We start from the raw sequence: 23842 nt of genomic DNA on the forward strand, positions 1-23842 counted from the left end.
GACGCTTCCGGTTCAATAATATTCTCTTAGATATTTTGGTGGTGCTTAAATTTTAAAATACAATTTTATATTGGACAGGGTCCAATTTTATCAGACGTGCTCTTTCCGTACATCGACCGATTTATGTTTCCGAAGTTTCTTTCCTTTTCGAACTCTTGCAATTATTTTCAAATCCAATGCAAATTTGGAGAGAATGATTTTACCGCATTGTCATGCAAATTTTTCCGGCTGACTGCCACAGTTTTTGCATATTTAGAAACATGGGTTATCCGTTAGGAAGCAACGCGATACCAAATATTCCGTAAGATACTTACTCGGAGAGTCTCCACTTGGACTGCACCTTACTCTAAGTACATTCTAAGACGGACTTACCTCGTTGGAGATTAAGCTTAAGTCCCCTCGACAAAGTGTCACATTGTCTCGTCCTTATCGTGGCAATTGACTTTGGCGCGTATCGTGTTGGTTGTGTATCCGCCGTAAATCGTAAAAAAATATTTTACGATGGCTTTTAAATTGCATCTTCTCGGAGCAACGCTAGCCGTTTGTATAAACTCTGAATGGATGGTCAGATTGTTACTTTTGCCATGAGTTATCATTGATCTCGAAGAAAGAATAAAGCTTCGATTTATTTTTATCAATATTTGTTGACATATAGAGTCTTTCGTTATAACGAATTTTTTTCTCATCGCAATTTTCCATTTTTTTTTTTACATTTCTCACTCTCATATCTCTCTTATTATGTCACTCATGTAAAAATGTCCCTAATGCAAAAATATACAAAAAATTGGGTTAATAGCTTGTAGCATTATCCCGGAGAATGCAAACCGAGAGAAGCGCAATGAAAATGAGTTCTTGCAAGATGCATCACGTTAGGAGGAAGCAGGCTGCACGCGCACTGACTTTATGATGAAAGAAGGAGAAAAGTGAAGGAGAGATAGAGAGAGCAAGAGAAGGAGAGGCAAATTTTCCTTCATCTTCTTTCTACGCCACTAATAGAAGTGTCACGAACAGCCAGATCTTATAATCCATTCGTGCTAATTTCAAACCACATCGGAATCGCCCTGAAACACGAAGAGCGATCAGACCACAGTTTTCCCAGATTTGTCGTCTCTCGAAAGCTTTAAACTTTTCAAACCACTCGTGGAACTCGTGACATGGAATTCCTAAAAGTATAGATCACGACATTGCACATCTCGACTTTTAGCTTGTCGCAATCAACAATCCGAAATCACAAATGTCTTGTATTTTTTAAAACTTATCTTCTTATTCTTTATTGTGATATGAAACGCGTTTTTAATAATTACATATATTGTGCACATACACACGTCTATATTTTGAAAGTTTCTCCACGGTAATATTAGGGGAGCTCTTAAAATAATTAAAACAGCCCGTTAAACACACTACGATAGAAAGGTTCCGCCAGCCAAAGATAATTAAAAAGGTAATGAGTAAGCGGATACCTGTTTGTAGCGAAAGGGAAAACGATACACCTTAAACATGGTTCGACAGCCAACCAATGAAATAATGACGCAGAAGAAAAATCAATCTTCTCCGCATAGAGTTTCTTCTCGATATTGGGGGAAGCTCGAACCATCGACGCTAACTATCGTATTAGAACTAATAATAACGCTAATAATAACAGAAGCATAACTAATACAAGTGTAAAGTTTCGAAGTTTTCTACAAACAATATTTAGTAATTAATACAAACTGTGTTTATTGCAGATATATAATTATTTTGTCATTAAAATTTTGGTGAAATTAATAGAAAAACATGATACTAAGTACATCATTTAAAACAAGTGTTTCAGATATTTTTACGAATATATATATTGAAGGAAATATATATTTTTGTAAAATAAATAATTGGATCTTTGGAATACAATGATAAAGGGAAATAATGAAAGCCATTGCATCATTTTTTATTTTGTTTACTCTAAAGTTTAAGCTTGCACAGTGTGTCGACTATACAACAATAATTGTTAGGTAACTTTTTACGAAGTTGATGCTTGCTATATGTACAGTATGTTACAAGAAGTTCCTCAAAACGTGAACGAGATTAAGGTGTGACTGGAGTCTTCGCACAAAGCTTTCTTATAATGAGAAACTTCGTTCTCTTCTTTCGCGATCCGCATTTTCTTATTTCTTCTTTAGCAACTTTTTCTTGCAGATCATGTCCTGCATGCCGACGGCGAAGATTAAAAACTGGCGGACAACTTATATCAAATATGTCAATGTAATGGTATCTTGATGAACGTTTCTCTAGAATTTATAACAACTTTGTTAATAAAATATTTGCTTATTTACTTAACAATAAGAAGCGATTAAGTATCATAAAATTTATGATGAATGAGAAAACAATGAAAAATTCAAATAACATCTACAAAACAAAAATTATAACATAATTTATATAATAAAATAATAAACGTCAATAAGTAATGCTCTAAATAGAGCTGTGGAGGAATGTTAATAATTAATAAAATTTTGTAATTTTCAACATACTAAATTAGAGAAAGGCAGGTTTATTTAAGAAAAGAGGGCATTTTTTCGTGACTTTTTCAAGATTATATAAACATGCTTAACAACCATACGTAGGGAAATGGCGAAGGAAAATATTCAACATCAATATAACGCGTGTACATTTGCCAAGAATTTGCAGAGATCTGGTTATTTGTTCTTTCTGTTACGTTTACATAGGAAAACATTTGCCTCTCCATGATCTACGGAACAACTTGATTTCTTTTGCGCTACATCGAAAATATTTTTCACAAACCCCAGTCTTTTTTTATAAAGCAACCGGTATTGTTTATCATCGATCAGAAAAACTTCGCATTTTTTTTTTAACGTTTTACCTATCGGATAAAGTGCGCTACTTGTTTTTAGAACTTGATTTACCTTTGTTATATTATGTATACAATTTTTATCCACTTTAAAAATAAAGTCATTCATCGATTCTGTCGTCACTTTTTGATAAAGTCAATTTTTCAATCTATTTTCAACACAATTAAAAAGTTACATCCATAATTTTCTAACATTACATTTGATATATTAAAAAATATATTTATTTTCTTTATTATTTTTTATTAATTACATGCCGATAATTATAAATCTATAAAATACATGATTACGAATTAATGGATTAAACATATTAAACGATTTGTGTGGCACAAAACATTTTGAAGATTACGTTATATCGCTATATGATCACATAATAGCAGAATAATTACGAGATCGCGCAAACTAAAATTATTAAATGAGTCTGTCGTTGGGACGAGGATCGGGATCTTCGGGATAATTCTCTATAGTTCTGACTGACTCCTTTGTAGCACCTAAACTCTTATTCTTTCTTCGCGGGGGCGTTGGAATTTGTCCCAAATCCACCGCTATGTCTTCTAAATTTTGAAACAGCTTGCTAGCTTCCTCGGTCGCTTCTTCGATGAGCTTTGTATCTTTTATACTAGTTATAATGTTCTCAAGAAAGTCAGAGCTTGATTCTAATTCTGACTTGATGATGGAATCTTTGGAATCAGGACTTGTCAGCTTGCTTGTACTTTCAGGCGCTTCGGATTCTTCGTTTTTCAAATCGACATCCGTCATGACCTTTTCTTCCCAAGCGCAAAAGGACACTTTTCTTTGCTTCGGTATCGGCTCCGAGTTGCTCAGAATCTGCTCCAAAGATACGGACAACTGATGTGTCTTGTGTTCAGGCGCTCTATCGACTAGAATGTCATCGTTCGCTGAGCGATGTCGATCTGTCGCGCTTCTGTCGATCGCGCTGTGCTTTTCAACGGGTACGATATTCGGTTCGAGAAGCTTTTCGCTAGGATTCTGTTTGCAGTCTCCATCTGATTTCTCTTGTTTCGTAGTTTCTTCGGGCTGATCCTCCTTCTCCAACATATCCGAAAGCGCTACCTCCAGCTCGGTGAGACTCGGCGTCATCGAGCTGAGATTGCTTTCGTCGGCCGCTTCGTCATTCAGAACCTTCAGCAAGGTCGAATGATCGTTGTCCACGATCTGAGCTTTGATCTTCGGCTCCGGGCTCGGCGGCGGCGTTCTTACCTGCTGATCCTGGCAATTCTTTTTCAATTTATTCGTCGTATCTTTAGCCAGCTTCTCGTCGAAGAAGTCGATCTCCTCATCCGCTCCCTCCAACATCTCCCGCGGCAGCGACTCCTCTGATATCGTTCTAATTAACTTGTTCGTTACGTCCAAATGTGCATGCAAGTCTTTCGACTCGTACGGATCGTCATAGGGTTCGCTCTCGTTCGATAAACTACGACCGAAGATCAGCCTCGATTGGTCGGATCGATCGGATTCCCGGACGACGGCGCCGTTCCTGCAGGACCCTCCGATCGTATCTACCAAATGGAACGTCCGCGGTTTAACTAGTCACGTACGCGAATAGTTGGGTACCTTCTACACTCCAGACGATTACCCAACCGACCAGGATAGAATCCAAGAGCGGATAAGTACGTGGGGAGTGGAAGGTGCGCGCGCGCGGTTGCGGTTGCGGACGTATATTCGGTTTACATAGTCGACAATTTCTTGTAAATAGCGAGAGGAATTTCACTCATCGTCACTTCTTCCGCGATCCATTGACATTTTATACAACTTTAGGACGGATTACAATAGAATTCCATAACGATTTCATTTTTTATAGCAAAGATTTTGAAAAAAATTATAGACAAATTTTTTGCAGTATCGATCAAATAAATTTGAAGATTTATAGATAATATTAATGTACGTATCATAGATAATATTTTTACATGCATGCACCCGATTTTTCAGTTACTATAGTTTATGATATTTACCCAAAGCCGAGCGTTGAAGTTCTTCGTTCAAAAAGAATGGCTCTCTACGCACTGGCGACGTCGCTAATTCACAAGTCGGCGATACTTGACAGATCTCCGACATTTTAGGAGGATCAAAATATCTTAGTGATCTGAAATGAACAATATTATTTATTGTATTATGTACCAATTTTCTAAAATAATTTTTCAAAGGAAATATGTTCACTTCTATACCTGTTTTGATCTGCAAGGTCAGAATACTTCGATTCTTTATCGAAATCAAGCATCGGCGATGCTGCCTTGCCGAAAAATTCAGGTTTTTCCAACGATGAACTTATGTCTCGACGGACGCATGAGATTTCAACTTCAGTCGTCTCAGCTTCTCCGGTCTCGGCGTTTTGCGAGTAGTCGACAACATCTAAACCCTTAGAAAGTTCTCTTTCCGCGTTATGAGTTCCATTTCGCGACAAATTCTAGAGTTTAGATTTGAAATATATGAATTAATGCAAATAAAATATTTTTAAATTCGTTACAGAAAGCATATGTGAATTAACTTTTGTGCATTAGGAAATTTTATTACTTTTTTTAATCGCAACGATTTTACGAAAATAAAATAATTTTACAATTATTTAAAATCCACTCTGCTTCGAAGAGTGAAAATTTGACGTTTCTTGTACGTTTCAGTTTCTTCATTGGAAAAACAGTATCACGGCGTCAGCTTAATATCGATTTCAACGCGAGTCGCATTGTAAACGTACCTCGGCGGAGAGACGCCGATTCGAGTTGCAATTACTGATGTCGCTGAGGTCCCAATCCTCCAATTTACTCGGATCGTACTTCATGAATCCGCCGCCAGTGACCTCGTTCTCGCTGGAGCCCAGCTTCCCCAATACCTGATACGGCGACAGGTGCTCGATGCTACCGCGTCGCGGGATGTAGTCCTCGAGACGTACGCTAGTTTTCTGCAATCAAGAATAATACGAGTGCAATCGTTACTACAGTTCTAACTCTCCGCGCTGATGCAGATTTGTATACGTGATAAAAGCTTCGGGAAAAGAATTTAACTCTGGTCCTTCGTGTTTTTAGATTTCGATGCCATGTAGCAGCGTAATGTCAACAAAATTCTTCTTAATAATTCTTGAAGCGCGTAATATAATATTTTAAGAGATAAAAATTTTATTATTATAAAGGAATAATTTTATCAAGTCGCAATTTGTGAGAGAATTTCAGAAATTTCGCGTCTGATCAGTGAAATGAAATGACGGGGAATTATTATACTGAACCTCGGAGAAGGGCGACAGGAAAGATTCGACCGGAAGCGAACCGGTGCTGCTTCTGACGGGTCTCTTCGGCTTCATTTTCTCCCCTGCGCCTCTCTCGTTCTTCGCCGTGCCTTTTGCAGAATGCCTAGCCACGTCCAACTCATCGTAATTCGGCAAGCTAACCGTGCTGTAGTTCTTCGTCCTTGTATTTACTTCCGGTCTATCGTCGTCCCTCGAGGAATCCCTGATCCGCTTCTCGAGCTCCTTCGACTTCCGTCTGTCCTGGCGATTAGGAGTCGAAGAGTCCTTGATCGACTGACTCTGGGTGAACCTCTCGTATTCCTCGTTCTCGAGAACTTTCCTGTGATGATGGCTCGATTCCGAAGTCCTCGAAGTTTTCTTGTCGACGAATGTTCTCTTACCGGAAACCACGTCGCTGGATATTATCCTTCCAGTGCCGTTAACCTGCCGGAGGAAATCATTACTTTTGTCATTCAACTTGAATAGAACGGAGAATTGGAGAATTAACATAATTCCTAGCGAGCAGGTTATATATTATATATAAGTTGGATAGTGCAAAACTAAATCAATTTATTAATGATTTTGTTTATTAAGATTGTACGGTTGAAATGCTTAGATTGGCTAACAAGATGAAAAAAAAAACGAATAACATTAATTGCAATATGCTGATTCACCTTGTGCTCGAAAATCTCCTTCGTTCTCCGCCCTTCGGGCTTCGGATCTTCCCTCTCCGTTCCCCGCATCTCGACGTTACCGTCCTGATCATCACGACTCGTTTTTAATGACTTGACCGACAAATATAACGGTTCCTCGCTCGTATCGCCGTGTCTTAAATTGTTGGTTGCGCTCTCAGGAATCTCATCCGGTTTCGGTGGCAATGGTCTGCCCCTGTTTCTTTTTCTTCGTCTCGGAGGTGGCACGGGAGTGACGCCCTTTGGATTGGAACCTGTAACGATGGTAAACACATTTGTCCGGACAAATGGTTCGTATGTATTTAATTATCTTCAATATCTCTACATGCCACCGTTGCAATAACGCTCGCAAAACATGCACATTTTATTGACTTTAACGACTTTAAATAATTTAGCGAAAATCGCTATTATCGCGGTTTGTCAAACATTTATATAGTATAGCGATAAATTATATGGGCTTATGCTTGAACAAGAAATAGAGCGAAAAGAAGTCCCCACGTGCTGACGGTTGAATTTGCAGCTTCGCTCGTGCTCCTATTATGACTTCATAACCGGGTACTTGAAATATGATTCTATACGAGGTGATAGAAAATCCACGACTCAACTGCCATAAGCGACCAGCAAATTTGTGCGAAATTATCGAGCAATTTCAATATTAAATTTTATCGCGTACCTTTGCTTTGTAAAACATACTATTTTTTATAAATTATTCATCAAGGAATTAAATATTTTTCATCTTTTCTTAATACACTCTGCATTTTACATCATAATTTCCTTTTGTTGCGCATCGTGCACTTTTGGTTTGTACTTTAACGATCCACTGTTGTACGATTTGACGATAAATTATGAGCTTACAGCTGGACGTAGGTGTAGTAGCCGGGTGCAGACTAGTGTTGACGGTTGAATTCGTGAGAACCGAGCTTGCTCTCGGCGGGCTGGGCACTTCTAGATTAACGTCCACCCAGTCGCTGGGATGAAAAGGCCTGTCCACGGAGTCTATGCTCCGTCCCCTTGTGAGCAGCTCTCTCGGCGGTGAGCCGGCGTATCCTATTTCGGAGCTACGCAGAAAAGATTAAGTGAACTGGCTGCCGCTCGTGATGTGCTATCGGTGATGCGTTATCGTCGGGCACGAATGTAAATATGTAACAGCGCGAACGATGTCGAACTTAATACGTGTAATCGATCACCGTGCGACTGTGCCATTAGGTTCGTGGAAATCCATCACGATACGCATGTGGGTATCGCTGGCAAATTGCGCTTCTTAGTGATATACACTCACCCGAAAAAAAAGCGGTACACTGAAAATGTGGGAAAAATTCATCAAATTTCAACTGACGATAACTTCGTAAATAATAAAGATAGAAAGTTCTATAAAATATGGAAATGAAGCTAAAAATCTCTACTTTAAGAATCAATTTATTTCAATGTTGCAAAATAAATTTATTGAAAATGGCGGATGACAAAGCGCGAGCATGCAAAATTGAAAAATAATGGTTCGAGTTTGCGACGGTGCACGGTATAAACAAAAAATTGTAGCTTATTGGGATCAAAAGCGTACGAAAGTACAGAGTCTCCTCTTTAAAATGCTTTTTTATGCATCTCGATACGATGATTTTTCGCCGAGAGATTCGCATTTGAAGAAAAAGGCAGATTCTTACTTCTAGGCCTCTCACTTACAGTACAGTCTGCAAATCGTTCTCCAACGCGACGGTATACTCGTTCTCGTCCGTCTGAAGAATACAGACAAAAACGAGATTCGTCGCTAAAAAGAACGGTACTCCATTCTGCATATGTCCAGCCTGCATGCTCGACAGCAAAATTGAGTCGAGTTACGCGATGGCGACGCATAAGCGAAGGTACATTTGCTGGCCTGCGCGGAAAAAGACCGTGTTCCGCTAATCTGTTTCGAATAGTGTCAACGGATACATTACATTCGCGGACATCTCTTAAATTGTTTCGAATTTGAACAGCCGTTCGATGTCTGTCTCTTAATGAATTTAAAACAATAAATCGGTCATCGTTTTCATTCGTACAACGAGGACGTCCCGAACCAGGTCTTCTTTGGACAGAATTAGTCTCCAAGTACCTAGCATAAGCACGTTGCACGATTGACACTGATAAATCAAGTGCCTCAGCAACGTACCTTCGACTTCTCCCATCTTCAATTAACGCTACAACTTGAGCAGCTTTTTCAGGACTTATCGTCGCCATAATTGACCAATAATTTCAATGCGAAAAGATTAATTATTGTTTACTTTGACGAAGTCGTACGAATAAGTAACGCGTCTCGAAAAAAAAAGATCAAGAGAAATCAAGCACTCTTCTCGCAATGTGCGGTCGAGCATAAACAAAAAGTCAGGGCGAAGAAATCACAAAAGATCTGCAGACATCTCCTTCGGATGCAAAACAATTGATTGAAAAATAATGGTTCGAGTTTGCGACGGTGCACGGTATAAACAAAAAATTGTAGCTTATTGGGATCAAAAGCGTACGAAAGTACAGAGTCTCCTCTTTAAAATGCTTTTTTATGCATCTCGATACGATGATTTTTCGCTGAGAGATTCGCATTTGAAGTAAGAATCTGCCTTTTTCTTCAAATGCGAATCTCTCGGCGAAAAATCATCGTATCGAGATGCATAAAAAAGCATTTTAAAGAGGAGACTCTGTACTTTCGTACGCTTTTGATCCCAATAAGCTACAATTTTTTGTTTATACCGTGCACCGTCGCAAACTCGAACCATTATTTTTCAATTTTGCATGCTCGCGCTTTGTCATCCGCCATTTTCAATAAATTTATTTTGCAACATTGAAATAAATTGATTCTTAAAGTAGAGATTTTTAGCTTCATTTCCATATTTTATAGAACTTTCTATCTTTATTATTTACGAAGTTATCGTCAGTTGAAATTTGATGAATTTTTCCCACATTTTCAGTGTACCGCTTTTTTTTCGGGTGAGTGTATAAATACGAATAATTAGGGAGGCGTAAAAGAAGATTTGGAATCTGCATTCTTTCGTCGATATTATGGATGCGCAAATTGCAAGGTATCTGAGCAAGTTAATTCTGCGCCAGTTTCTGAAACGATTTGTGTCCATCAAAACTTTCAGCTGGATGCATCGAAATAATCCAGAATCGTTACGATGCAATGTAGCTTATACGATTTATCGCAAATGCATTCCGTGTTTCTTCGCATCCCCCGAGCTATAACTCTTTCGGGGCGCGAGACATTACTGGAATTTCTCTCATACAGTCTCCTTCTTGCGCACGAGAGTGCCTTTCAACTTCGTACAGAATGCCTCCGGTGCACGCGAACGACTGCAAAATATCCACAAAGATGGAAGAATTCCATTGGTCTCTCACTAGAGTGTTTTTTATCAGTGATTTATTTACATTGAACTGGCATCAACGTAAACTGACATGACAGAATGTTTAATCGTATCATCTATCACAATATTATCCACTATAAGCGCAGAAAAATATAAATTAACGAGAATTTGATGAAAACTGATGGAAAGTATAAAATCAGATTTTATTTCTATTTTAACATTAACAAAATGCTACAAATTACTGATCCATCAATGTTTTATCCTGTCCTTAATCGATATTATTTCGGCATGATTGCTTGACCTGCACCAACAATGCGCCATAACAGCGTATGACACGTGCAGTTTCTTTACTATGTTAACCTGTGCACATACATATGAGCCGATAAATTGTAATTTATGCTTCAAAGCGTGCGCGAATAATTTACGTGAAATCCTCGTCCTCGTTGTTCTTGCGAGCTCCAAGTAGATTAAAATTCACATTATTAAAACAATTCGTGTCACGAGAAAATTATTATACACATATTTTTGTTATATACGAATTTTATCAAAACAAGCTTACAAAATCTACATATTTTTTATGTTACGAACGTGATTTCTATTATATTTTTTAATCATTTGTAACATATTTTGTGTTTTTTTTTCTAAATTAATTTATTCATTTATTATATTCTTTTCTTGAGACTATAAAATTCCTTCAAAGAATAAAAAAAATTATTGATTAATAATATTTGAATCCCTATTTTAAATTGTATTGACTTCATAAAATAAATATAATAAAGCATGTTTTTTTTTCGACAATTTATACACATGTTCTAATAAGTGTAGCAAAGAGTTATATAAGAGAAGATAAGTATTTAATGTTTACATGACATAAAGAAATTTATTCATCTAACAATGTACACAACGGTCTGCAATATCTTGCTGATTATTACCGGAGTGTTCAACGATAAAATCAGCGCTCGGAATTAGTTGCACATTTCGGGCCGATTTCCGAGACAAGCCTCCTGTTTCCCCACTACCGCTCGGCCGCTGGCGGCCAAGCCGCCGATAGCTCTGGCTCAGGAGCGTTTTATATTAGAAATAGGCTGGATTGTTTAGGCATCTTTCGGGAAATTGTAACATTTTCTTCACTACATAAATAATGTTTATTTTTATTAATACATAATATATATATATTTAATTATTAATGAAAATAAACATTATTTATGTAGCAAAGAAAATATTACTATTTTTTGAGAGGTGCCTCAACAACCCAGCCTATTTCTTATATAAAACGCTCCTGCGCCAGAGCTATCGGCGGCTCGACCGCTAGCGGTCGAGCGGTAGTGGGGGAACAGGAGGTGTCGTCTCGGGAATCGGCCCGAAATGTGCAACTAATTCCGAGCGCTGATAAAATGTTATTACGATAAACACGCAGCTTTTCGTCCCTTAATTTACTTTCGTCGACTCTAATGTTAAAATAAACAGTACTATCTGCGTCGTTAATTACAGTCTGACGATAAACACTAATTCAGTAACAGCCAGTCTAACGGTACGCTATAAAGAATATCTAGCCAGAGTTACGAAACTGTTATAAAATTATCACACCGTAATTTTACAACACGTCTATTACACGAAGCGTAACTAATAAATTTTATTGGCAAAATAAAGAACCTCCGCCATCGATAACTTATAAATAGAAAATTTAAGTTTTTTTATTTCATTACTTTTGATTTTTTGGGCTAATTAAGGATCAATTTTTAGGTTATCATAAAAAAGATATTTATTTCAACAAAAATAAATAGTGAAATCTTCAAAATGATATAATTTATTAATTTAGATAAACAATTTTATTGACATTAGTAGAAATGACTTTTTAATTATCAAAATTACAAATGGAATAAATATTAATCTAACTTAATAATAATAACAGATTAATATTGAAAAAATGTGTATTACTTTGAAGAGTGCTGTGACACAATCTGTAAAAAACAATCTTTGATAACAGTAAATTTGTCTTCACTGGATACACCTGTACAAGTACACTCGCGTAGATGATTCTCGTAATATGATACAAGAGGAATGCTTGTGTAACTACACGATATGTTTGATGACAATAAATTAGAGATATTAACTCGCCGTATGCGAAGTAGCGAGCCAATCATCTGATCGTTACTACTGCGGTGATGTTATCAATTTAACTATTCCCAACAAAACAAAAAATTTAATTAAAGTGGCCACGCACACCAGTTCGTAAAGAAAAAGGCAAATCGAAGAGGGAAAGTGGATTCCTTCGAACAGGTATAAGTGAGCTAGTCATATATTATAGTTCTCGTAAAATATGCATAACATGTTAGAAGTCATTTGCCGCACATTTTCATTTAGATTCCTAGAAAGATTATTGAAATTAATATGTCGTATTTATCATCGGGCACTGTGCGCATGAAGATCGTATTATACATCTGAGAAGTAGAAAAATGCAAATTCAAAATAATGATATAAATACACGAAAATCGATCATTTCAAACTTAATCGTTCCGAAACGTATTTCAAGGTTTGAGACTTTTGCACCTGCGAGTAACTTGAAACGTTTTACTGACCTTAAAAAGGAATCGCTATAGAATGAGGCGTAGGATGAGAGGAACCTAAAGCCGTCGACCCACGCTCGATCATCGTAGTGTGGATTCACTGTCACGTGGTCTAAAAGCTGTCTGAATATGGGATAAACCTGTCACGCAACGTAGATCCTTTTCCACGATAACGAGAGAACCAGGAGACCACTGTCTTGCCCGCAACGTGTCGCGCGCGTTTTACATATAACATATAACTTCGCATGTGTGATGTCCAAATTCCAAAAATATTCTCTGTTAAAATTTAATATTTCTCTTCTCGCAATCGATACAATAACCTCGAATTTTACCGAATCGAATATCACTGGTGCATGTTATCAATTTCTCAATATTAATTACACTTTTGATAAGATATTAAATAATTATAAAATAAGTTATATCAAATAATAAATTATGCAATTTTTTTCAGTATTTTTTATTTTATTAGCCAAAATTTGAAACATTTTGCACAATTAAAAAATGAATAAAAATATAATAATTCAATTCTTATTTCTTATTAAAAAATAAATTTTTTCTTTGATATTTAATAGAAAGAAATAAATTCAATTTATATTAAATCTATATAAAATTATTTTTTTTTTTTAATGCAGATCAAAGAAATAAAAAAATGATTTAATCAATCTTAACAAAAAAAACTGTTAGTAAATATTAATTATTTCATTTTCTTTTTGGATTAATGAATTGATTGACGAAACGCTCTCTTGAATACCGTAACTCCTTGAGTGCCGTAACAAGTACCGTATCGGTAATTTTATTTCGAAAAGTTGCGAAACAAATAAAATTGCGTTATCGGGTGCGACGCGTTCGGCATTCGCTGACACGAGAACGTAACCATTTAAGGTCGAGCTCGCACTTTGCCACCTCTCGATTCATTGTCAAGTTAAGTTCAGCTTCGACGATGACGCTTACACGCTCGCTCGTTCAGATTTCACTTCGAAGCAGTTTGTTGCTGTTGTCACAGCAGGAAATTGCGTTCTTTCCTCTTTATGTGCGCTATCACAATTTATTGTACGATCGACAAAAGATTATAATAGCGATACTGTGTACTTTTAATACATAAGTAAAGGTAGCGCTATTTATTTTAATTGGCGGATATAATTTACTATCTATTTGACAGTCTTTAACGTTCCACCTTTTATCGCCGAAGAAGTAATTGTCCGCTGCATTTCATAGAATGCACGATGATGTCCAATTGTATCAATAACACAGCTTTCATACTGAGCGTTTTAAGAATAGCACAAAGTGGACACGTAACGCGATTATTTCTCCATTAAGCCAATAAGCCATTAAAGTTCATTGTCCAATTCAAATTAGTAGACCTTCTTTCATAAAGTCTTTTATACTTCCTGTGTAAATATACTTATGACGACACGTGTGACGACATTAATCACATTAATGGTATAACACAATTTTTTTGTAGATCGACGAAAGAGCGACTACCATCGCCTTCTATCAATTCGGGTATCTCTCTAGTATTAGTATAGTCGCATGGATTATATTCCCCAGTCGCCTCTAAGTGATTATCTACGACCCACGTTCTCGCGCAATTAACAGCAACGATGATGTGCGCTCTTGGCAATAACCGTGAGCAAAATTACAGCGACGTGACTCTTAAAAGCGACACTGAAATCCTGTTATATACGGCCGATAAAACTTGTATACGGCTGTTCGCGACTTGCAATCGTCCTCGAAAAATGCGCGAGTGTAAAGTTTGTGAGGAAGAAAAAAAAAAGAAAAACATACCTCGTAACTCTCTGTGTGGCGCCTCCCAAGACCGAGCCTTCCTCCTTTAAACCTGGATAAATCTGCAAAGAAACAAGCGTTAATGTTATACTCGTTATCCCACATCTTTATGAAAGTTTAGATGAAAAAAAAGCACGCTGTTTTTATCGGTAATGAAATTGGCAGTTTCGTTATAAGCATGCATAAAATATCACCAAATAAAGTAGGTAGGAATATACTTTAATGAGAAAAATTGTTACATAAAAAAAAAGAAAGTAAAATGGCTTAAGAAATTGTAAAGCCTGAATAAATCTGAAAAAGAATAAAATCAGGTTTTATATTTTTTTAAATTTTCATTACCGCTTTCATTATCTTTTTCCATTGCCTCAATCGCTGGGTAAATAATAATGATGATGAGCATTTTATTTAAAATACAGTAAAAAGAAATAGAAAGGGACAAACATGGATCCAAAGAAATAAAAGTTTTTTAAATGAGAAAGAGATTATATATATATGTGTGTGAAAAACTGTATTGAAGCAAAAATGATTTCATAACAACACAGCAACATAAAGTAGTTACATAAAATTAAGTAAGAAGATTCTATTTTGTCGATGGCTTCAAGATATTATACTCTTCAGGATCAATAAGTCATTAACAACATAATTACTTCGACGCACCCTTAGATCGGGTGAATGCGAGGGCAATTCTCTAGATAGGCGTTGAAACGCGAGGTGGATGAAGGATCGTCGAATCGATCGCATGGAGAGCCGATTAAGGTAATTCGCATTACTTGGCTCATCGGCTCGTTTACTCGACCGAAAACCGTAGACGCAACCATTTGTGTCCCGAATTGTGATCCTTTCTAACAACTTTGTGACTGCATAAAAAGCATTCATTGCAGATTAAAAATTTATAAGTTTTCATAAATTACGTTTACACCAATTACATTAACTCTTTTCTTTTACAAATTGTTATAATTCTTTATCTCCAAAATGTCAGAAATTAAATAATCACAATTTTTTAAAAAACTTACAATAGATTATTACTTTTAAAAAAGTATACACTGAGAATTTTTTGTTAATTTTTCCAAATTTTCTCAAGAGTTTAATATAGAAAAACGGTGTTTTTGTTACGAAAAAATTACTCAGGATGAAAAAATCCTGCCTCTTCAAAGAATTTTAGATAATATAATTCAACGATGTACGCATTATAACTTGAAAATTACAATCCAAATTGAGCGCAATTAGTATCCAATTAGCGTTCTCAGTATCTAATTAGTGCTAAAACTACTATAGAATTATAGAACTACTCTTACTTATCTCTCGATATAATTAAAAGTTGTTAATGAAATTAGAACATATTTGTATACGAAGTGAGATAATTTTCAGATTTACGTTTATAAACTCCACTTAATTCGCAGGTATAAAAAATCTAAAGATCCATATTTATTTTCCAACTCATTGAAACGGGAAGACGATACAAGCAATAAACTTAACGGAAACACTTGGTCCCTGACACTCTTGTCGAAGGATTGTGCAATCGGTAGTCATCCTGTGCGAGTCGCGTTGCATAATTCCGTTTGTATCCTCACGAGACGCGAAAACACGATGGCGTGCAAAAGGTGCGAGTAAGCGCCAACGGACTCAATATCGCTTTACGATCGGTCTTCGACTACGAAATATCTCAGCTGACTGGCCTCTGACGTGTCGGACGTTCTAAGCACGTTGAACAATTATTTCTATTCGCATTAATGATACACTGTGCTTGATATATGAAACACTGTATGGAAATATAATATCTTCTTAAACAAATATTCACAATATAATCTGTGATATATATTTTTTCTAATGCAATCATTGGACCTAAAAAGATAAAATAGATCCATCGAAATGCGTAGATAGAATGATGATATTTTTGGACGTTGGGCCAATTTGTTCGATTTCGCTACATCAGGAAAAAAAGACGTACAAAGCATTGATCGGAATCGGTGCACAGCGAGAAAGGTCATTCGCTTCACGCCACAATGACTTTGGCAATTCGAACGCACCGGACGAATTTCGACCAAACGCTATTTTTCGGCAATTCTGTTCGCATTCGGAAATAGAGACTCGATAGACACTTAATATTCTTTTTATTTATAATTATCGTACATTTCCCGGAAAATTAATTCTTACAAATTTATTAATTATGTCAAGAACGCCGAGTTAAAAAGTTCATGGAAAAATCTTTTATTTGAATTTATATTTTTTAATAGAATAATAAAACACGAATTTTGCGCTATGAGTTATCAGCATGGAAGATGCTCTCGAAACTCTGCGATGCAGCTACGACATATATGTGAACAACAAATTAAAACGCGGTCTATAATAGATTAATCGCAAGTAAACCAGCTCGTGGCCTATGCGCGATATATTATAATAACTGGAGCATAAAATATATGATTCGTGGCTACCGCGGCAAATAGTAGCGCGTTAACGAGATTAGCGGGATGAGAAGAACGTCCTCGCATCGATTTCATGCGCACGGTGAGACGACGATGTTACTTTTCGCCGTATATATGTATATTCGTGTGCTATGCTGTGTACGTATGAACAACCCTTTGGAAATACACGTGTCGCGCGGACGTTCCTCCGAGTGCGGTTTACATTGCAAATTCGTCGAGAAACTTCTCGCGCGCGACACGTTCCCGGCGAGTCCGTGTGCAAAAGTTATTTTACCGATTAAATTACGACCCGAACCCGGTTGCTACTGTCCGCGGTAGCATTGTTTTAGCGATGTTGTTACCGAAACACATTCGGCGAGTCCCTCGGGACGACCGTCTAACTGCTTGCAAAAGTATGTATCGATAATACTAATGATAAATTGTAAATATTCGTTACTTCTAAGAGGACGATTCAAAAGTTATTTCTATATTTTTATTGAGAAGTAAAAATTCTCTCTTTCACATACTAAGTTCTGGATTAATATTCGAAATTTTTCACAAAATTTGATGAAAATTCTTCTGACAAGAGCTAAATTACGTACGTACGTATGTGAAACGTACGTAAAAAAACGTACGTATGTGAAAAAGTACAAATTTTTAGTAAATTAAATTTGGTATGCCAGAGATAAGATTTACTGTTTGCAAAAGCATTTTGCGCGGCAGCTATTTCGGCAAATGTTAACGCGGCAAGGAGTTGAAACGTAGCGTGAAATTTGCGCATGTTGCGACACCTGTTATTACCAAAGTTTTATATACCTCCGTGACAGTAGGCAATTTTCTAGGCTTCTGCACAAATATCTAATGTAACTTTCACTATCTATTAATAATACAGTAGCGTAGGTCGATCGGCCAACGTCTACCTTCGTAAAGCTGCGACTGCATCACTGAAATATGATTGTCTTTTCCAGTCGCAAGCTGAAATTATGAAATAAAAGCGCAGCAACTATGAAATTTTCTAAATCAAATTATGTCAATTCAACAAAAAGATGTTAATAAAAGATCAACGAGTTTACTCGGCTGGATTATCGATTGCTTTTTATATAAAATAGAATTTTAGAAGTACAATCTTATTCATAATCCTTTTTTTCTAATTGGCTAGTTATGTAAAAAGTTGGCATTAACCTATTAATACACAAATATTGTTCGAGCGTAAAAAGAACCGTTCGTGGCCTTGCTATAAAGACACGCTGTACTTTGTTCTATGCTTTACGTAATCTTTATTCCGCTCGGTTGGTACTAGGTACCAGTGCTTCAATCACAAGTACACACAAGTGTATCACGTGAGCGTAATTGTGTTCCTGCGTTTCTATGAGCTCGCATACATGGTGTACGTATACATAGTTCTATACGCGCATGCATCGCTAAAGATATTATGTTTTCCATTTCGACGGGTTCATGCATAACAGTGATATTACTAACGTCTCATTAACAATTCAAACTAGGTCGGCTCGTCGAAATTTTCTCGATCAATATTTATCAAAAATAATATGCAAATATAGTTTTTAAACAGATCGATTAAATAGATATGAATAATTAAAGGTATTAAATTATTTTTATTACCTGTAAGCATAATTCTATTGTCAAAAAATTTGAAGAAAAATTGGGATTGTCTGACAATATAAAATAGCGAAACAATTTTTGGGATAAAAAAATACTTTTTTTGAAAATAGGACGGTTTTTTTCAAAATTTTCCTACGTATACGTACATACATATGTACGCGCATATCAATCAACAAACTATATTTTTTAAACCGTTATACCCGCAAGGAATGTCGAGTGCGATAAAACGGCAAGGACTGGAACTCTAGGGTTGGACCTATCCAATCTGGAACGGTCAACATATATTTCTGCAGCAATCTGAACTCGCCCTCGATAAAGATAACAGAGAATTAAAAGCGGCCGAAACAATATTACGCCAAGTGCTGTTTGGATGAATTACTGCTTTACATTAAAGCTTTGCGTTTAAATTGCTTGCAAAGAATTCTTATTCACATATCTAAAAACACATCAGAAGTGAACTCAGCGAAGCTATATTGGTTTCAATTCCAGTTTATAGAGCCCGATTAAGATTCCTGTGTACACTGCAGAAACAACACAATTGTGCAAATACAGATATCATATCGATTCGGATTTTGCAGTGAACACAGCATATATGATGCGAATATCGCGAGGCTAACACGCAACAAGAACTATGAGATGAATAATACGCATTTCTACCCACGTTACTATAATATAATTGAGTCTAAAAATACTTCGATGATTCGCGATGATTTGATTCTTTGGTGCTGCAAGGAAGGTGATTGTTTGTTAATCGACTGCTCGGACTGTAGGCGAAGATAACGTCATGGGAAGAAGAATATGTTAGTGAAAGTATATAGTACAATTATGTTACTATAATTATAGAAATATTAGAAAATATTTGTATGGACAGAGAATAAGAACATCCGCAGCAGCAGAATAATATTTGCATTTACACATAACGAGCATTTTTTTCCACTCTTATTTCACCGCAAAGGTCGTGGGTAATTTTCTAGTGAACATTTCCCTAATATGAATAAAATAAAAATTGTAAGAAGTAATCTAACGATGGCCTTGTTCTAACGATTAACTCGATTTTTCTTATTGTGCCATTTCTTACACAAGAAATCCTTGAGGCGCGCAGTGTTTCTTGTTTAACACCAAACTTATCACACCGCGTCTAATTGATCGTGCCTCACTCGCGAGTTGCATGCGTCTCTCTCAAATACGATCTATCGACCGCCATCTGTGCTGGTACTAAACCAATCGTTTTTAACGCACTAAAATATACTGCTGCCTGCCCTTGAACGGAAACGAAAATACGGTCAGAGTTAAGTTTAAAGTGAATATATGTTAGAAGCAATAAAGATTGCGCAACGGAAAATGCAAAATTTATGAAAGCATAAGATAACAAAGTACATAAATTATTGTTCAGAAAAAATTAAGTAAAAAAATTTGGTATATCAAATGCAATTTACTGCGAACCATTAAGTTTTGAGCAAAATAATTTAAAGCATTTGAGTTGTAAACAAAAATAAAACATCTTTTACAAGTTGAAATTGAACGTAGAGATAAAAGAACTATATTTTTCGTTGAATTCTTCGAACAATTTCTATTTTAATAGAATTTTAATTTGGATCTTAATTACCAAAATGTTTAGTGTTTATTAAAAAAATTATAAAGTTAAAAGAATTAAGAGGTTGTGCGAAAGAGATAGTATCGAAACTTGTATCTATCTAGTATACTTGTATCTATTAGTCACTTTAATGTAATTTAATGTAATTTAATCTATGTTGTCAGGTAAAAGCGGGGAATGAGATTCATTATTAATTGCAGCTGCATCCGCATATTTGAGATTCCAAATTAGCGTGACATGCACGGCTAGTATGCATTTGTGGATTCGTGCAATCTGTGTGCGAGAGAGCACGTGTATACGTTATATAATAACGAGGACACATCTCCGTGTCCGTTTCAAGTGCAGTAGAAACCGGCACTCCTCTGTCTGTGATTTTTTGTTATTTTCATACTCGCCTCTCATCGCTCACACATAGAGACAACTCCAGTGTAATGATCGTGCAAAATTATATAGCAAACAAATGTTTCTCGTGACACGCCACAAACGCGACAGTCATCGTATAGTTATACGTGTTATCAGACTACGTCCAAAATCGCAAAATCTAACATCACACGTTACGCAAAGTATATAGGCATTATATCATAAACTTTCTTTATGCAAGTAACGCATTTGATCGTAAAGTCTAGTTTGTAAAAATGGAATGACAAGGCAAGTAATTTAAATCGGAGAAATGCACCCGTTAAGTTTTATCACGTACATTAACATAGATAACGTTTACACGTACAAAGCTTGTCGGCCTTTAACACATATAAAGCCTGTTAGGCATAAAGGCACGGTTAATCAATGATTAACGAGTGCTTAGATAAGAAGTAAAACGGTATGTTTCCGCCGTACATACCCGATGTGCGCATCGTACGAAAACCCGGTCCAACGGGGACTTGGAGTCCTGGGCCTTGGAGGTCCTCTCTTTGCACCATGCTTGTCCCATTTTCTTTTTATTCAGCTTTCAGCTTGTTCGATCCTTTTCTAGTAAAGTCACTTGTACGACGGGTAGGCAGTGGTTCCTCTCACCAATAAGACCGGATAATGTAGGCCATTTTCAGAACCCGTTCTCTCCTCGTGACCTGCCGCAACCGGCGTGTCTCCTATGGTCGGCTATACCGATCGCATCCTCGCTTGGATCCTCGAATGTGAAAAAGAAGTCGACAGAGCCCCGCGGCCGGTCGGTCGGTCGGTCGGTTCGGTTCGGTGCGGCCCCGCAAGGTCCGGCACTGAGAGGCAAAAAGAACGCGCTGATGTGTGATACGTCGTCGTTTCTTCCCAATGCGTGACCTCCACTCGCTGGTCTGAAAAAAACAAAGTATTCCGTTGACGTTCTGATTTCCGTTCGTAACATAATCGCCGACTGTTTAAATACTTATTACACAGGTATTTAAACTCGTCAGTTCTTGTTCAGGAATTTAGCTTTGGACAGCTGTTCGTCGTTAAATACAAAATATTCGAAAGCAAACAAATTTAAAACAACAATTAAAATATTTAATGGAGAAAAATATGTCAAGTTAAATTGCTGTTGAATTTGCATCGCATTGAATTTTGGTTTTCGAAATAAATAATCTGCATTTGCGATGAATAGGATACTCGCATCGTCCTGCGAGTCCTTCCATGAATGGGCGTACGAGTCGGGTATACCGTGTTGGCATTGAAGCCGCGCACGGTCACGCGGACCGCCTTCTTATGATGCGTCATTTACTTGCGTGTACGATCTACGTTTGTCTTCGGACGTTTCGTGCGAGTGTACGCGTTAAGAATCGAGCGAAAATCGCGAAAAAGGAAAAAACGATCCCTCGCATTTTCCAAACTGCAGCCGATAGTGCACGAGGCGTTCGAACACCTGTTCGAACAATCACGAGACGCAAAGAATGCGAGAGCACTGACAGTTTCAATGACACTCTCGTGTTTTACACGCCCATCGTTTCTCAAACGAGATAAAAGTCCGAGACGCGCAAACAAAGGTCCGAAGAAAGGTCTTACCTCTCCCAGATATCTTTACGGCCTCTTTTAAATGCTCGCCGTCCGAGCCGTGACTTACTCTTACACACGCTTTCTACGCGCATTCTTAACATACCTATTCTCCTTCGGGCGCGAGAAACTTCCGCCGCGGTGTATTTAAGCGCACGCCTCTTCGAGGAACTAATCTCGACCGTCAATGACGGATGATGAATCACCTGCGGGCACGGTCGAGCACGATCGGTAGGCGTTAAGCACTCGCGGAAACGAACACACGGCGAATTGAACGAGCCGCGGCGGCGGACGCGCGACTGGTACCGCCGCTGGCCCGTGTGGTACCGCTCGGTCAGACTCGCGGCACCGTCAGCACGCTTCGGACGCCCGTACGCACTCGTGGACCTCGCGGTGCAGCAACACCGCGCTCTCGGCAGGCGGACTGACACCCGGACGGTGGCATGCAGGCGAGGCACCGCGCGCGACCTCGGCTCGAAGGCTTTCTAACCGCAGCCTCCGCTCTCGCGACGGTGGCATCTCTCCACGAACAGATCGGCTGCGTTCTTCCTCCACCTCCACACCTTCTTCTTTATTCTTCGCGCGTTCTCCGCATCGCGCGAGAACGCGCGGTCCGCGCTCTCGTCCGTGCGTCTCTCCTTCATCTACGCCTGATGGCTCTCGATTCAACTCCCTCTCTCTCTCTCTCTCTCTCTCTCTTTCTCTGTCTCTCTCGAGTGATCTTTTCCAGGTGTGCACGAGACCTCTCGACTTTCTTTTCCTCCTTTTCTTCCTCCGCTTCGCGATATCCTCAATCGGCGTCTCTTTCTCCGCCGCCTATATGCCCATTCTTCGTCCCGCTCCGAAACGTTGGTTCTCTTCTTGTTCGTTTCTCTTTCATCTTTTGAGAATGCATTCTCGGGAAAACTTTACACGCTAACTTGGTGTACCCAGGATTATCAACTTTTACTGCATTTAATTCTATATATTTGTGTGTTAATCAATGGTATAAATTACATGAGAGTACGAGAATCTATTGCGTATTATTCAACAGACACTCTTAATCAGTAGAAATCATGAAAGCGAGGAAAGTTAATTCGAGTTTTGCGCGAGATGATTTATCTAATTAGAAAAATTTGTGAAAGATGGTTAAACTTTATCAAATTTATTGATGGAAAGATATGTAGAAAGTATTATTATATGCTATTTGATCATTTGTTTGCGTATTATTTTAATGAAATAGAAATTATAGTAAAATAAGGACGAGTGCGCGCACTTTTAGTGCATTATATCTACTCGTTATGTTAGATTCCATATTTAGAAAATAATTACTTACATTGCTGATCAGGCTATATATTATGTCCATATCTTTCATTTAGAATACTGTGGCAGCGAAAAAACTCAAATATTTTAAATATCTATCATTTAATACATTCACAGTTCAAAGACCTCAGGTCGTGTAAAATTTCTCTATAATAACTAACGCGACATTAACCGATAGCGATTAGTGCGATGAACATGCTAAACGCAGTTATTTAATCCGATCCAATTTCTACCAAGGATTTCCATATCATTAGCAATATACACTACTATTATATTTCTTAATTTATTTTATTTTTCTGTGGTCTCCAAACTAAAAATCTCTACACATTCTAAGAGGATTCAGTTTATTTTAAATCGTGTCACGATCGAGAAATTAGAAAAAATAATGTTATAGTGTTTCATCAACTGCGCACAATCTCAAGAAGTCGACAGTGAAGAGCTGTTTATTGTGATAACATACTCTAAATTTTTCCTAGAATACATTCGCAGATTTGACTCGTTACTTTGTGAAAGGAAATTGAGC

The 23842-nt window shown here is 37.4% G+C and overlaps 1 protein-coding gene across 1 annotated transcript; it reads right to left on the reverse strand.

The window, feature by feature from the left end:
* Positions 1-1914: 1914 nt before the first annotated feature.
* LOC105678171 (uncharacterized) lies at positions 1915-22514 on the reverse strand. Its single transcript, XM_012377273.2, has 10 exons — positions 22124-22514; positions 20897-21344; positions 14443-14504; positions 7620-7822; positions 6747-7018; positions 6073-6516; positions 5548-5751; positions 5024-5262; positions 4811-4941; positions 1915-4357 (listed from the first exon to the last, which is right to left on the reverse strand). The coding sequence occupies exons 2-10, from the start codon at positions 20984-20986 to the stop codon at positions 3249-3251; spliced, it is 2754 nt and encodes a 917-aa protein (XP_012232696.1). The 5' UTR covers positions 20987-21344; positions 22124-22514; the 3' UTR covers positions 1915-3248.
* Positions 22515-23842: the final 1328 nt, after the last annotated feature.

The sequence above is a fragment of the Linepithema humile genome, chromosome 1, assembly GCF_040581485.1.
Source record: "Linepithema humile isolate Giens D197 chromosome 1, Lhum_UNIL_v1.0, whole genome shotgun sequence".
NCBI lineage: Eukaryota > Metazoa > Arthropoda > Insecta > Hymenoptera > Formicidae > Linepithema > Linepithema humile.

Coding starts and splice junctions, on each gene's coding strand:
- LOC105678171 (XM_012377273.2), bottom strand. CDS start 20,986: ATGGGACAAGCATGGTGCAAAGAGAGGACCTCCAAGGCCCAGGACTCC. Junction 7,019..7,619: donor TACTACACCTACGTCCAGCT/GTAAGCTCATAA, acceptor CCATCGTTACAG/GTTCCAATCCAAAGGGCGTC. Junction 4,358..4,810: donor ACTTCAACGCTCGGCTTTGG/GTAAATATCATA, acceptor TCCATTTGGTAG/ATACGATCGGAGGGTCCTGC.